The sequence below is a fragment of the Festucalex cinctus genome, chromosome 9, assembly GCF_051991245.1.
Source record: "Festucalex cinctus isolate MCC-2025b chromosome 9, RoL_Fcin_1.0, whole genome shotgun sequence".
Taxonomy (NCBI): domain Eukaryota; kingdom Metazoa; phylum Chordata; class Actinopteri; order Syngnathiformes; family Syngnathidae; genus Festucalex; species Festucalex cinctus.
The window spans coordinates 6784383-6801097 of record NC_135419.1 but is presented as its reverse complement, the minus strand read 5'-3'; the positions used below and the strand labels follow the sequence as shown (position 1 = coordinate 6801097).

Sequence of the window (16715 nt, the reverse complement as noted above, 5' to 3'; positions counted from 1 at the left end):
AACCCCCCCAACTCTCTGCCGCGACTATAAATAATATCATTTGCCAATAAAATTGTAAACCTCTGCAGAGAAGCTAATGTGCCTTTGTCAGTCTCTGACAATGAGATCACCACTGCCACCTATTGTAGTGGATCTGCAATTACACTTTATAATAGTAGAGCCAAAAATAAATAAATAAAACAAAAAAAACAACAACAAAAACACGCCCCCCATCACAAGCATTTTAAACTGTCCTTCAAAAAATAAAAAAATAAAAATCAGAATCTGACGGTGTGCAAGATTATATAACAGACAAGTGTTAATTTATTGTTCACAAATTTTATGCCAAGCTTGACTAATGAGGTTTTGACGTGTAGTGTTGTGCAGTGTGTGCTTCATTCTGACTTCTATTCTAGTGACCTGTGTAAAGAATTAACTCCCTCTCATTTGCACCACACTGTAAACTAAAATACTTCTTTTAATTTAGGTGCTCAAATACAAATCCTGCAGTAAAATCCCTGGTAAAAGTAATAAGGGCTTCAGAACAAAGACTCACATACTTCCCACCAATTGTGCCACTTGAGTGATGCTGCACTGTTGGGTAACAAGAAGGAAGAAGCCAAACCTTGTCTGCTGCTCCCTTTCTTGGCTCTTCCTCCGGCGAGTGCCATCCCTCCCTCCCACCACAGGTGGCTGACGTATGATAGCGTCCACCACTCTGCCTACGCTGCCTGGTGGGCGACGAAGCCCGCCGCCAAGTATAAACAAGCTTGCGGGGACTCCCGGGTTTCACTTCCATGTGAAGGCACAGCGACTCAGTCCCCGGAGCCGAACGTTAGCAGAGATAGCAGCAAGCAGGCACTTCCTCGCCGCGCAGGCTAACTCGCTTTCGGTTTTACTCGCCATGGAGACTCGCTGGACCGTGAGGAGCTCCAGAACAGCCCACAACTTCAAGAGTGAGTTGCTGTGTGCTCAACTTTCTTGTCTTCTTTTTTTATTGTGTGTATATTTGATTGGATTCCATCTTAGTAATTTCGGAAGAAAAATATAAAGTGCTTTGATTTATATTTGTGTTTGTGTATTCACTAGGGTAGGAATTTTAATTTGGAAACTTTACATGAGAATTTCAATTAACATTCAACCATGCTAAAAATTCATGCATAATAAATACATAAATTAAAGTTGTTGTATGAAGTTCTTGTATTGGATGTTATTATGATGTGCAGGTTTGTCTTGTATATTGCCAATGAGTTTTTATTTATTTGGGTTTTTTTTAAGTTTCTGCACATTTATCCAGTTCCTCCATATACTATATATCCGTATGCAATCTTGATACTGAGTTTAATTTGCCATGCAGTAAATAAGACTAACCAAGATTTCGGATCGGTGTCTTATTCCACTTGAAATCGCTGCAGTCTTGATCCTGAAGGTCTGACGTAAGATAACGGTTCAACTTGTTGAGAGGTCAATGGGTGAGCCACTGGAAAATATTGCGTACAACAGATGAATGGGATGTTCATCATAATTTAATGAGTCTTACTTTTACCACCGTAGTCTTCTTTGTGTGCCGTCATCCGAGCTTTGCCAAGAAACAGGGGAGTAACTGAAACGGCAGTGAAATTGATCTGGGTCCAGTTACTGCTTTAACGTGTGTGATCCACTTAGGAAACTCCTCAACGGAAAGGTTCTTTTTCCAGGACATCCGTATTGTAAACTCAGTGCATTCATTAGCATTTTACTTTCTTGTAGATATGCATTCTTGGGGGGGGGGGAAAAAACAACAACGTTTTTATTGATTGTTTATGCTGCACAGCTCACATTTAGAGTTATGTAACTCCTGTTAAGTGATCTAGTAGATATGAACGGTTGAATGATTTTGGCCATGTTTAATTATGCACAAGGCTCAGACAACAAGTCACGAATGAGAGCACATAGAAAAACAAAGAATCAGTGGTTACAAAAGGCTTTGAAAAAACAGTAGGATGAGGCCAAGAGTTGAAATCAACACCTTTTTAATAAATCCTAATCTATTGGCCACATTTTTCAAGCAAGCACCGAATGTGTTTGTTGATAATCTCTTTTGTTTGTTTGTTTGTTTTTCCAATTCTGCCTTAGGTGGACTGTGTCTGTGGCTGGTCCTGTGGCTGGTGGTGGTAAAACCCAGCAATGTGGCTGCGTGCCCCAGGCTTTGCGTGTGCTACCCTACGCCCATGACAGTCAGCTGCCAGTCCCAGAACCTCACCGTTGTTCCAGCCGGCGTGCCCTACGACTCACAACGTGTGTTCCTGCAAAACAACCGTATCACGGAGCTCCGTGCAGATTCTTTTGGCTTTGAAACCCAGGTAAAAGTGCATGGCAAGAGTGTATTTTCATTGCATTGTTGGAAGGACAAACTCCCATTTTCACCTCCTCTTCTTCCTACATAGGTGCTTTGGCTCTATGGCAATAACATCACATGGATTGAGGCGGGGGCCTTCAGTAACCTCCGAGTGCTGGAGGAGTTGGATCTGGGTGACAACCCCACACTGAGGCGCCTAGAAGGCGGAGCTTTCAGGGGGTTGGAGAAGTTGCAGAGTCTTCACATGCACCGGTGCAAGCTTGGCATGCTACCCCATGACCTCTTCCACAAGTTGTATAGTCTGCAGTTTCTCTACTTGCAGGTGAAGACTGCTGTAATACACACTGTATACATTTTGAACCTGCAGTGAAGGTTTTTATTAATTAGAAGAGATTCTCCTATTTGTCCCACAGTGGAGAAATTCAAGCACGGATACGTCCTCAAAATACTTTGACCCTTTCGAAAGGCACCCTATAATATAATAATTGCTTGAAAATGTAATAAAATTTGCAGTTAAACAAAAATGTAATAAAACACAATAAATTCACCAATAATATAATGAAAAATCTTGACCGTTATCGCAATAACAATAATGTTATAAAGTTTGTGCAAACTAAAGTTTGTGTTGTGAGAATTTAAGACGGCTCTATACATTCACAGCAAAAATTTGAGTATTAAAATGTTGGTGTTAAATGTTTCAGAGTTTATTTCAATCCCCAAAGTGTATTTTTAACACCATCTGATTTAAATTGAGGCCAGTGTTTGAGGTGTTTGACAGAATTTATTTATTTAGTGTTAAACCAACTCTGCAGAGACTTAATCAAAGTAAGCTCCGCCCACTTGATTAGAACTGCTCTGCCGGAAAGTCTTGTGGAAGTGTTGCAGTTCTTTTTTGTTTTATTTAATTATTGTTAAATAATCAAAGATATGTAAAGTTCACTGTTAAATCAGAGTTTTACTGTTGTTTGTGTTTCCCATGTAGCACCTTATAATGTAAAAATTTCCTTAAAAGTATTTTAGGTTTCATTACTTTTTTGATTGAGTAAAGTGTACATTTTATAAAATATTCAGGAATTACATTATAAAATGTTGCTGTTGTATTGCTGAACAGATATCCATTGCTTAAAGGGTGGTAACACTTCCACATACAGCATATGCTAATTAGCATTAAGGTAGCTTTATGTTGAGTTTGACATTAACCTCTAGCTGAGAATGACATTAAAAAGCTTTAAACCTCTTTTTTGACAACTATTTGCTAATCATTCCCACATTTATGCTTCTATTTGTGAGCACAATCTCTCTCTCCATAATCCAAATCTCACTGACATTTTTTTTCCTTACATGTCTTCACATTGTTCCAGGAGAATCAACTCCACTTTCTGCAGGATGACCTGTTCTCAGATCTGGTCAACCTCACCCACCTATTCCTCCATGGCAACCGCATCCGTGTCCTCTCTGAGAATGTGTTCCGAGGCTTGGTCAATCTGGACCGCCTCCTCCTCCACGACAATCGAATCAGGCAGGTCAACCGTCGCGCCTTCCGTGACCTGGGCCGCCTCTCCATTCTTTACCTGTTCAACAACTCCCTTGCTGAGCTCCCAGGCCAAACTATGAAAGACACCCAGGGCATTAACTTCCTCCGTCTCAACGGCAACCCTTGGTCCTGCGGTTGTGAGGCCCGTACCTTGTGGGAGTGGTTCCGCAAGGCCCGCATTTCCTCCTCTGAGCTGATATGCTCGTCGCCATCGCATCGTCGCGGGCAAGATCTCAGATTCCTCCGGGAGCTGGATTTTGCCCTCTGCCCAATCCCTGATCCTGGCTCCATGGCTGGAACCACCACGACCACCTTCAGCACCAAAACCCGCTGGTGGTTCTCCAAGAATAAGCCCATGTATACCTCCAAGCTCAATCACCAGAAGACCACAGAGACAGGGAAGACATTCCCTGTAGAAAAGCCACAGTTTTTCCCCAAATCCCGATTTGACTCGTTTCCTCCTAAGTATGAACTATCAGATGACGAAATGTCTCTCCCTAAGCTCAACCCAGAAGAGTACTGGGACAACTACGGCAACGAAGATGCCGCCATCCGCTGCTATGAGCCCGAGTGCCCCCCAGGCTACAACAATCCGGCTTCCGCACCCTCTTTCTCATCCTTTGCCACCAATCCAGCCCTCCTCCACCCCCTCTCCTTCTACGTGGTTGCTCTCTCCCTTCATTTACTTTTTGGTTGAATCCACCATTCCCTCAACCTTCCTTTCTTCTCTCATTCCTCCGTCCTGCTCTTTTCAAATCAAAACTAGGGATCTTGATTCCTTCGAGTCACCTCCTTGAGTTGCAAGTAGGTGGCGCTACATGGTGACAGGAACCAGGCGAGGGAGCTAAAATCTGTTTTCAAAAGCAGATAGAAGTTGAAGCAATTTAAGGATAATCTTTATTGTTGATGTGGCTGCTGCTTACTAACACATGTAGCCTTGGCAATAACAGGGAGACTGTGATAGATGGCAAACAGCCCAACATACAATAACTTGGAGAGGCATGCATTTGTTTATGAGGCAGTAATCTATGCAGCGATTATACCTTCTCGGCGACAAGTGTTTTCTACATGAACAACCACCAAGATCTGTATAGCTGCTTTTATTTACATCACAAATGAAGACCAAAAGTTTTGAGCACACACTACTGACTTTTACAAGAGCTAAACATAGAAGAAAAATGTTATTTGGAGGTGTGTCCCAATAGTTTGGTTTATTTTTTGTGTTTCTTTTCAACAGTAAAAGTGATGATTCAAGTCTGACATTCATTTGGTGTCAGTAGGCTACACAGTAAATTCTGTAGAGTAAATATGACTCTATTTAGAGTGGGACCAAATAGACTCAATTTTAGAGTAATATGTACACTTGGAAGAGAGTAAAATTAAGAATTGGAAAAAATAAAAGTGACTCTCAAGGTAGGAACAAATTCACAACCTACAGCTTGGGATACAGCCAATCTACTCCCTGAGCCACACTGCAGCTGCAGCTGATTCCATGATTGCATGGAATCTTCCTAACTCCAAAAGACCAAAAACGATGTCTTTGGTCTCTTGGAGAAAAGCAAACTGTAGGAGGGGCATATCTCAGGTGGTAGTGTGGCAGTCTCCCAAGCTGAAAGTCGGGAATTTGCTCCTCAACCCTTGAGTGAGTTTTGTTTTTTGTTTTTATTTATTTATTTATAGTTTTATTTTATTTTATTCTCTTCCTAGTGGAAATCTTAATTTACTCTTTGTCTATTTGGTCCCTATCCAAATAGGGTCAAATTTACTCTAAATAGAGTAAAATTTACACGAGAGAATTAACTGTACAAAGGCCACCTCTTAATACCACCATTACATCACAATTATTAAATAATAATAATAATAATATTCAAATGCCTCACATAACAGCACAAAATTGTGCCACGGAGATCATCACAATCAGTTCAGAATCAATATGTATTGTTCATATGGAACTACTGACAAGTTGCAGAAGAGTGGTCTTAGCACAAACAACAAACTAGAAGGAGAGGCTAATTTGATTGCAAAATAAAAATAAAATTCCGTTGAGTCGAGTGGAGCATTTGCAGCCAGGAGCGACACTCTTCTCTGAGATTGCGTATCTTGTGTCATCCCAGAGATGCCAGCGCCACAGCCGCCCACACTTGTACAGTACATGCAACTTGAAACAACTTGGAAGAACTTGAAACACGCACTACACGACATACGTCAAACATCACGTGCTTTTCTGCACTGCTGTTGCCTAGTTTTACTTTTCCATTTTCACTCGGTAGCCTTGACTGATGGACACGAACACTAGATTGGCTGGTAAAGTCAAAGAAGTCAAATCATAAATGTTTTGTTTGTTTGTTTTTGCATTAGATTATTAGCATTGGCTTTGATTTTTTATATTTGTAAATTTGGAAAATGTTTTACAGATTTGTTGTAGATTTATTTATTATTTACTTTACATACCAACATTTAGAGATTTATTTTACATGCTTTGCATTGTCAAATGTATACTGTATTGTCAATTTTGCACCAGACTGCTTTTGTATTTCATCTGATAACTAATCAAATTCTGTGTTTTTCAATGGAAAGCTGTTAGAAACAATGATTTGCCTTTTTTTTATAATAAAGAAATTAACAGGACATATGTGAGTGGGAGTTTCTTTGTTTCTCTGCTTTAAGTGGCTGAGTCAGTTTCAAAGGTGGCAATAAAGAAATTAGACATCTGGCACAACCATTAATTTGAAATAAAGTGTTCAATTAAATAAAACAATGTAACAACATTGACCAAAAAGAACATTAAAATGAATCTTGATATAAACGTCACTTGTGAGAGATACGTTTTAACACTGCAAGATTACTGTAGTGAAGTGAGTCACTGTTTGTCCTTCATCGTGTTTGTTGTGCGAGAGTCTATGAATTGTGAGCCATTCATGCGACAGCGTGTTTGTATCTGATAAAGCTGGCCAATTACAACACTATTAAGTCTTCACACTTAGAGATCGGAGCTATATCAAGTGTATGAGATGTCCAAAAGTGCGTTATGGTTGGGCGGAGCAAAAGTGTGATTCAAGGATGGGGCCGATTCGGACGCATATCGTATAGATGAGGCGATAACTTGTCCTGAAGTTCACACACCCCCTCAACAGAATCCTAACTGTGATATTGCTGATTCAAATGTGATAGTGACACACACACAGAGATCCAAAATATTGCACAGAAACAACCACCCTCTCACTGTAATGAAGACATTTAGTGGAACTTGTGAAGTTGAACACCACCCAAGTACTGTAAGACAAAATTGCAGTTCAAATGCAAATCTTGTGAGTTTTGTGTTGTGATGCCACCACAGAAGCGTACCACTGAAAAGTGATGAGAATCATAGAACCTAAAATGGCAACATACTGTATAATATGGCCTGTCTGGTTATTATAATACAATACGGGCAATACGTACTGCACACTACTAAAAAAAAAGAAAAGAAAAGAGAGAAATAGGCATATTGGTGTTTGAAGTGTCATTTCAGGATAAACCTAAAATGTACTATAACCTTTACAGGTGATCTTAATTTGACCTTCTTCATACTTTTGAATGCACGACATGTCCACGTGTTCAATGCTTCCATACTTTTTGCCCAACTTGCTGTTCTTGAACCAAGAACTGAACAGCAAAATTCACAACCGCTGTTTGATCCATTAACTAACCATTATTGACCAAGGACGTCCACTTTTACAGCTTTGTTTCTTCCACTCTCTTTGTTGTGCCCTGCTGATGACACTCTGTGACATGTTAGCTCATTAGCCACTATAGCCATTGAGAACATTCTGTTGTGATTATTCATATATTTGTTCCCATTTCAGAAAAACGAGGTGTTTGGTTTCGCAAAGCTTCCTGTGTGCTATTAACGAGACAGTCTGTAAATGTTTTTCTCCCACTAAATTTGATAGCACAACGATGAACGTAAAGGCCATTAGCGAAGACGTGCGCATCTCACTCATATGACGTGCGCATACAGCGCCCACTCCCTGTCTTCCAAAATGTCTGTGCTATTTTTCCCCTGGCCTTTCTTTCTATCTCTTTTGTGTGTGCTTTTTATGCTGTCACTCATTCTTTGTCTGGACACCATTTCTGTCACATGCTTGAAACATGTGCGTCTCCCCTTATGAGCATGGTGTGTCATTGACGTATTTTGGTGACGTTCACGTTTGCACATGTCATATTTGGATAAGACAAACTGACACATTGGCACATTGGTGTCTTTGTCTCCAGAAGAATAGAATAGAATAGAATAGAATAGAATAGAATAGAATAGAATAGAATAGAATAGAAACCAGAAACCGAAACGTGCATAATTAATTTATCAAATAGAACTTGTATTGACCAGTTCAATGACAAAAGTCAAGCATACGGAATCTTAAGAGTGTCAGTGACTCAGGCGATTCCACTTTGAAACCCTAACAGGGTGACCACCATCACCAGGCCTCAATTAGGGATAAAAGGAGTAGGTGAGGGCACGTGGTAGTTCCTGTGATTTAAACTCACGTGCACAACAGCTACCACACAAAACAACTTGACGCTGGTAAGAAGAGTAAAAGTGTAAATATGGAATTGTTTGTCGAGAAAACAAAAAGGACGAAGATTATGAGCACGTGTGAGTCAGACACGCCGCCTCGCTCTGGGAGATTTGACAGCCTTTGTTTGTTGGCACAGTCGCGCCCTCTGATGTCGTCAAACATTTACATTTACACAGTTTCTATAAATGTCAACGCCACATCCTGGGTAAGAAGCATGCATCCGCTATTATTTTGGCAACCCCATACGGTATTTGCTTTTGAATTTGAAGTACTGTAATTGGGCACATCCATCTGGTACTTGGCAGATTTTCTCGTGCATTCTTCCATCTTTTGGATATCATACGTCAGCTGTTCAACACAAGTGGACATTTACGGATTACTACAAGTAACAAAAGGACAACAGCCCTGTAATCATCTGTGTTATTAGCGTTTTTACTCACAGATTTTTCTGTTACAAATACCAGAAGGGTGACTTAGCAGGATGAAGCAACGTAATCAGAGCTGTGATGTTGTATCTAAATGAGTGCCAGCATATTAAATGAAATCAAATCGAATGAGGTGGTGGAGTCCATTAGCACTGACAGAAATTTAGAATACTGTAATTCAAACAATAGTTGGGTCCTTCTTCTAACTGCAGCCTGAACAATAAAATGATGTATGTATGTATGTATGTATGTATGTATGTATGTATGTATGTATGTATGTATGTATGTATGTATGTATTTATTTATTTATTCAGTTAATTATTTATTTAATTATTATTACATCGTGTCATTATCCACAGAGGTTGAACAAAAAAAACTAAACAAAAAACAAACAAAAAACAAGCCTAGGTAAGGAGTAGTAAGTGCAGACTTGTGTTTTCAAATGCAGAGGTAAATGTAAAAAGTGAAGTAGAGATACCTGAAGAATCTGCATAAGTATGGTGACAAAGTATAGCCTGCTGTATGTGCTTTGTCAAAGATTTCCAAGTGGCTGAATTACTGCTTTTAAATAGAGGTCATAAATATTTAGGTTGATATCCAGGTTGAAACATTACAGTAAAGCATTCACATGGATTCAAGGGTGTGTGTACGTGGTAATTATGTTTAATTAGCTTAGATAGACAAATCCACGTGCTTTACTGGGACAGAGAAATTAAAACGAGATCAAATCAAAAGATGAAAAGCAAAATCAACCCATACATAGAGAAGATACAAATATATTTGAAAAGAGAAACTTAAATGAAAAGGAAGCTGGCAACATAAATTTTTTGTTTATGAAACATTTGTTGTAGTGAACAATAAAGTTTTCAGGCCACAATTTGAACAAACTAGATTGTAATGGGACCGTGGGGGGGGATCTCTAAATTTTGCCTTCTGTAAGTGGGTTCTGGACCTATAAACTTTGATAATTCCCAGTGTAAAGTTTGAACTCAATTTAAGATCGGGTACCGCGATCATTCGTAAAATATTCAGTAATGGTTTCATCCACACCCCTTTCAGCCAATGTTCGTTCAGTCCGCTAACCCGCGAAAGTTTCATAACAACAATGGCGTCTGCGGCAGGTTGGTCGAATCCTCATTTATGTTTTGTTTCTAAAAAAAAAAAATGCTTCTATATTACAGCATAGAAAGAGTCGCTTAACAAATGTTACGTTATTATGGTTTACGTTGTTGGTTGGAAGTTTTTTGTCGCCATTACATTCTTCGAAGTACTGTGTTCGTTTAGTTGTATTTGTATGTTATTCAGTCAAATATGAACTAGCAAAACATGCTTATTTTCGATGTAAACCACATGGTTGGATTACGTGATGGTGTTTCCAGGTCGCCGTGGGACCAAGCGCAAAGTCGGGGATGATAATGAGAAGAACAGCCCCGCCAAGGAGGCAAAAGAACCAGAAGAGCTTCTTGTGCCGAAAGGCCAAAGAGTGGTGATTGAACACTGGTAAGCATTTATGTGACAAAAAAAAATGCATGTATGACCTTTGTTCAGAGCTGCTGTTCAAAATTCAGAACAAGATACATTATGCAGGCAGCCTATTAATTGATATGTATAATGAGCCATCCAGATTATTGCATGTCTCATTTTGTAAGTTTACAGAACTGTACTCTGCAGTCCCTGAAGTCTACATGGTTGATCATGCCAGTAGCATATCTATATAATCTTCAAGTTAAGGCAAGGCAGCTATATAGCAAATTTCATACACAATGTAACTCAATATGCTTCATATATTTACAAAACGGTTAAACGCAAAACGCAACGTGTAAAGGGAGGGGAAAAAAAAGAGACTAAAACAGAAGATTTAAGATATTCAAAAGAAAGGTAGATGTATAATGGGTAGTTTACTAAGATTACTAAATAAAATACAGCACAAGATCATGACTTTGGGAAATTAATAATTGAAAATTTCAGAAAAAACTTCAAAATAGTTATGGGGAATAAGTTGAGATTTCTGTATCACAGGCAAGAGAACAATACAGCAGCGGTGTGTGTGCGCACTATTAGCAGCACTAACATCTTCGTGATGATCTGTTATTTTCGGCAGTAAGAGCTGACGAGTGTATGGGCGTAATGCCGAGGGGGTGAAAACTGCCCTTTTGGCTGCATGCCCTGAACTGACTGTGGTCCTCAACCCCGAGAAGCCCCGCAGGAACAGCTTTGAGATCACTCTCATAGATGGAGGCAAAGGTAGATAGTAAATTCCAATGAAGTTTGTATGTTGTATAAAATGTAAATAAAAACAAAATACAGAGTGCTTGATTGGTCAAAGTCAGATAAAAGCATGCAGTTCCATATGAAAGTACAGTATTAATTTATTGCACATCTTTGTGATACACATATTGCACGCGCTATTATTTTTAGCAATATGTTATTCAGCCTCAGTGTATAATATTTACTATTTACCATCTTTCTTTGTGTCTTATCATTCTCATGTCAACAGAGACATCACTCTGGACAGGAATAAAAAAGGGGCCACCTCGTAAACTCAAATTTCCAGAACCTGATGTTGTAGTTTCGGCTCTACAGGAGGCTGTCAGTACTGACTAGGTGCAAAGTGAAGGTTTGTCATTTTGAAGATGCATTGGTACATTGGCCAATATAACATTGTTGAAAATGGCTTGCTCTCTTTGACGGTGAAATGTTCATGACTCAATTAACATGCATTTTTGGAAATGAAAGAATTCTGCCCAACGTCACCGGTATATTGTATATTCTCTGTTTTCTCTTGCAGCTAAAGAAAGTACTTATTGGTGTGACATTTGATAGACTTCAACTTTGACTAAAAATTAAATTTTTGCAAAAAACAAAAAAAACCACTTTGTCATTGACTGTACACTTAAAAAAACAGGGTGCCCCAGGTTGTTGTCTTAACGGCCACCTCTAAAAGTCCTTTTAATACTGTCAATTAAAAAGACCCATCATCTCTCTCATTCAGGTAATTTTTCATGGGTGTGGCTTGTGAAAGCAGAATGACGAGGAGTGACCAAACTGGATGCTCACAGTCTCTCCTCTGATGAATTAAGCTGTTGCAGCCCGCACATATGAACACATGGCGACATCTACTGGATTATTTTAGAACACCTCTTCCGGTTTAACATAGTTGTGCGTTTTGTGTGTCCAAAATTGCCATCTGTGGTATTTTGATTATTATTATTATTTTTTACCCTAAATAAAATCTTTACATGTGTTTGTATTTTGTATGTTATTGGATTGTGTTTTATGACTTGTGACGAAGCAGTGTACAAGACCAGCCCAAAGCTACATAATGGTGCATAAATAGGGCAGTTGATTTCAACTATATATATATTTTTTTTTAGTAAAAAGTTGAGTTAAAGAGCCCGTGATATATTTTTTAATCGAACACGTTAACCACGTACAGAAAGGTAATGGCTTGTTCTACTATCGCCTACTATTGGTTGCTTGAATGACGTCATCGACACGCGACCTAGTTCACACAGCCACGACAGTGATAGACGCCCGAAAACACGTTATTAATAGTTAGCAAATACACATGTAAGTATGGCTTTAATGAATATGAGTGGGTTTACATTTATTTTAGGTTATTGTTGACGTTTAGACTTGAAATAATAGGCAATACGTAACGTTAGTGTCGGATATTTGTGTGTTTAGTTGTAGTGGTTACCAACTGCTTTAGACTCGCCTAACGCCACATGAGATAAAGTAGTGTTTTTAACTAAAATGTAATGCAAGGAAAGTTGCATGATGCTCAGGTTGCTATTACATATGTGTATTGCTTTACATTTAATAATAGGCAGACGTTTGGTCAACACTGAATTTCTCAAATAGAATTCATCACAGCCAAACTAGGTGTGTATTTACGTAATTGATCTCTTTCTCTATATATGTTAACAAATTTTACTTTTGTCTTAATTTTAGCATTATTATGGCAACAGAAGGATTAGAAAAGACGAGTGACGAGCCATTGCAACCAGGTAAAGTCGGCACCAGATTTGACCTGGAGAAGGAGACTGAACTTCGTTTTGAGGTGGAGGCCGGGGAGATTGCAGAGCAGGTGGAGTTGGAACTCCTCACAGGAATGGCAGAAGTGTTTGGCTCAGAATTAAACCGGAACAAGAAGTACACTTTTGGAGCAGGCTCCAAGATCGCAGTATTCACCTGGCAAGGCTGCAGTGTGAACCTCTACGGGAAGCCAGAGGTCAGCATGCCTGTTTAGCTTTAAGCTTGTGTCCTTTTATCATGCTCAGTATGCTCAGCTTCTTTCCCTCACTACTTCAGGTGGCGTACGTGTCAAAAGATACTCCCATGCTGCTCTATCTGAACACCCATGCCGCGCTGGAACAGATGAGAAAACAGGCCGAGCGGGACAATGAGAGAGGGCCAAGGGTAAGTTGAATATCCAGTCATAAACAAAGCCCTACAAGTGTTTCATACTGTATTACAATTAAATGGGGAATACATTGGTGTCTTGAGATACAGTGACTTGACTAATTAGTCGTTCGATGTGCTAGCAGTCGCTCAGACTGGTGGACAAGTCACATACAAATAAAGGAGGTGAAATGTATTAATTATGTTGCAAAAAGTATTTATTTAACTATGTTTCGATCAAGTACAATATAGCATGCTATTTTTCGGATTAAATAACAAACACTTTTTTTGTGGGGTGGCTGGAATGAATTAATGGCATTTTGATTTGTTTCAGTGGAGAAAGATGATATGAGTGATGCTTGTGGTCACAGAATGAATTAAACTTCGATCTCAAGGCACCCATTGTGTAAACCTAAATTGTCATGGCTACTCAAAGAGCGGTTTAAGTTTATGTAATCATTTCTTTTTTTCCTAGGTGATGGTGGCGGGACCTACAGACGTGGGCAAGTCGACGGTGTGTCGACTCTTACTGAGCTATGCTGTGAGAGTGGGCAGACGGCCCACACTGGTGGAACTGGATGTCGGCCAGAGCGGGGTATGATGAATAGGGATGCACATTACTGTAATTAGTTGAAACATAATATGATGTCCTGCGATTGGTTGGCAACCAGTCCAGGGTGTCCCCCGCCTACTGCCCAGAGCCAGCTGAGATAGGCGCCAGCAGCCCCCGCGACCCTTGTGAGGAATAAGCGGTCAAGAAAATGGATGGATGGATAATAGGATGTTATAACTGTTTCACCTTCCGGATACACCTATTCTGCGTTAAAGGAACAACACTATTTTTAGATTTCAGGTTCCTTGGCTATTAAGAAAAATACAATGGAACCTCGTAGTTCCAAGTTAACACAACTAGTTCTGGGGCTTTTAAATTATTTTAATATCATGCAATATTTGACTTATGTTAACTGTCTTACAAAAAAAAAAAAAAAAAAAAAAACTAAAGAAAAGTTGATGTACAGTAGTCAGCCTTAAATTTGAGGATTACCTCTTCCCTGACCATTCTAAATAGAAGTTACGGCAATAGTCACATCAAAAAATGTTTAATTTGACCATTTTTGTCACTGGTATTTTAATGCAATTTTCATCATATGTATAATCCTTTTTGGCATTCTTCAAGAATTCTGCCATTTTATCTGAGCGGGTATGCAGTTTGCTCACTAGTTTAAATAGTAACATCTTCTCCCTACTTGAAATATCAAAATGTATATAAATGGAAGTATTTAACTTTTTCTCAAGGTGTCAGTGCCGGGTACAGTGTCAGCACTGTGCATTGAGCGTCCAGCAGATGTTGAAGAGGGCTTTTCAGTCCAGGCTCCTTTGGTCTACCACTTTGGCTCGACTTCTCCAGGGACCAACATCAAACTTTATAATAAGGTGAGAAGGGTTAGGGTTAACCCCAATGAAACCAAGGTACAATGTTTTGGCCTTATTTCTGAAAGATTTGTTTGGCACAAACACAACGATGCTCATCTAAAAGGGACACTTGGCAGATTTGTATTTTTTTTTCTTCTTCTTCAGCTGCAATTGAACCTTTAGTCATAGTGGTGGGAATTTTGAACAGTTCCAATTAACAGCCAGCGTGAGCACAACACCTCAGGCTTTTGCTTAGAAAGCAAAAAAAAAGTAAGGAAAAGCCTACTAGAACTTCTGAAATATATTTGTGGTTCATCAGAGGCACTTTATATTGTGGTAGGTGTGTGCTGACTCCCACGTAACATGTTTGAATGGAATTGTTTAAATCTGAACGTAATCACATCCCAGTTATGAGGGTGTGCACATTTATGCAAACCCATCATCTCTGTTGCTCGTTTTAACTTACCCCCTTGGAAAGATTTATTTATTAAAAACAAAACAATATATTCTTGTTATATGTTGTAATCGTAGTAAAAAGGTTTTAAATGATTTGTCTTTATCCCATCAGTTCTGTTCACTGCAATGACCTGAAATATTTTTTTATGTCCCACAAGCTGACATCCTGCCTGGCAGAGGTGTTTTCCCAGCGCTGCGAGGTTAACAGGAAGGCCAGCGTCGGTGGCTGCATCATCAACACATGCGGCTGGGTGAAGGGCTCGGGCTACCAGGCTCTGGTCCACTGTGCCTCCGCCTTTGAGGTGGACGTGGTGCTGGTGCTGGACCACGAGAGGCTGTACAACGAACTCAAACGAGATCTTCCTCACTTTGTCCGCGTCGTGCTCCTGCCTAAGTCAGGGGGAGTGGTCGAGCGTTCCAAAGAGTGCCGACGCGAGGCTCGGGATGACAAAATCCGGGAATACTTTTACGGCTTCCGGGGAGTGTCCTTCTACCCTTTCTCGTTCGAAGTGCGTTTCTCTGACGTCCGCATCTATAAAATCGGGGCGCCTTCCATCCCAGACTCGTGCCTGCCATTGGGGATGTCTCAGGATGACACTCAACTGAAGCTGGTCCCTGTGACACCAGGAAGAGACCTGACCTATCACGTGCTGAGCGTGAGCACTGCGGAGGATGGAGACGAGGGGGCAAGAAAGGGAATCGTGGAGAGTCCCGTGTGTGGCTTTATCGTGGTGACCAATGTGGACACACAAGCGCAGGTGATGAAAGTGTTGTCGCCAGCACCCAGACCACTGCCCAGACACACACTTCTCATCATGGACATACGTTTCATGGACAACAAATGAGGCGACGCAGCCTTGTTTACTTGCGTTTTGGGGCTTTCCCGGTGACACAAAATGATGGCATAACTGAATCCGCTGTAATATAGTTTCCATTTTATTAACCTGATTGTATTGTGCTATTTTTGACAAAGTTGTATTTAATAGTGTTTTCAAATGTTTTTCTTGTCTTATCAGAAATACATTAAGAATAAAAATGTGCGTCATGCATGAGTGTATGTTATGTTTGTACATTACTAATTCATCCATCCATTTTCTGTAACATGTCCTCGTTTGAGTTGAGAGTGAGCTGGAGCCTTAATTGACATTGTGTGAGAGGTGTGGTAGAACCCGAGACTGGAGTTGCCAGACATGCCAGATTCCCTGAAGAAAATCCACAAAATCACTGGAGAACAAAACATGCAAACTCCAAACTAATTCTGATCAATGTCATATATATGTATATATATATATATATATATATATATATATATATATATATATATATATATATATATATAAGCAATTTCATATACTGGTATTAGTTTTAGTATCTGAAAGAGGAACATGACTTTTTTTTTTTTTTTTATTATAAGAAGTGGTAACGTGAAGATTTAATTTAAGAAGTGGAAGCTCTCTCTGTCTGAAGTCTGCATTGGTAGAAATAGAAGAGTTTTTATTAATAAATAATAATAATAAAATAAAATACGCCTTAACAAAAAGCCAAATTTACCAAGACAGCCAAGAATAGGTCTGAAATTCAGTTTATTCTGTTGGGACTCACTTCAT

At 39.6% G+C, this 16715-nt stretch overlaps 3 protein-coding genes across 4 annotated transcripts; all 3 read left to right on the top strand.

Annotated features, from left to right (window-relative positions):
* Positions 1-677: 677 nt before the first annotated feature.
* LOC144025773 (reticulon-4 receptor-like 2) lies at positions 678-6479 on the top strand. The gene is made up of 4 exons (XM_077532103.1): positions 678-935; positions 2095-2321; positions 2406-2639; positions 3679-6479. Exons 1-4 carry the CDS (start codon positions 680-682, stop codon positions 4546-4548), a joined length of 1587 nt encoding a protein of 528 aa, XP_077388229.1. The 5' UTR covers positions 678-679; the 3' UTR covers positions 4549-6479.
* A 3278-nt stretch (positions 6480-9757) lies between these two features.
* selenoh (selenoprotein H) lies at positions 9758-12079 on the top strand. Its single transcript, XM_077532111.1, has 5 exons — positions 9758-9956; positions 10215-10335; positions 10937-11079; positions 11333-11452; positions 11828-12079. Exons 1-4 carry the CDS (start codon positions 9941-9943, stop codon positions 11437-11439), a joined length of 387 nt encoding a protein of 128 aa, XP_077388237.1. The 5' UTR covers positions 9758-9940; the 3' UTR covers positions 11440-11452; positions 11828-12079.
* Positions 12080-12208: 129 nt separating this feature from the next.
* On the top strand, positions 12209-16157 carry clp1 (cleavage factor polyribonucleotide kinase subunit 1). Of its 2 annotated transcripts, XM_077532105.1 has the most exons (7): positions 12209-12405; positions 12665-12720; positions 12790-13069; positions 13150-13257; positions 13715-13834; positions 14536-14673; positions 15267-16157. In XM_077532105.1, the coding sequence occupies exons 3-7, from the start codon at positions 12797-12799 to the stop codon at positions 15951-15953; spliced, it is 1326 nt and encodes a 441-aa protein (XP_077388231.1). In that variant the 5' UTR covers positions 12209-12405; positions 12665-12720; positions 12790-12796; the 3' UTR covers positions 15954-16157. The 2 variants fall into 2 exon arrangements, with proteins under 2 accessions (XP_077388231.1, XP_077388230.1); XM_077532104.1 differs by lacking the exon at positions 12665-12720.
* The last annotated feature ends 558 nt before the right edge of the window (positions 16158-16715 follow it).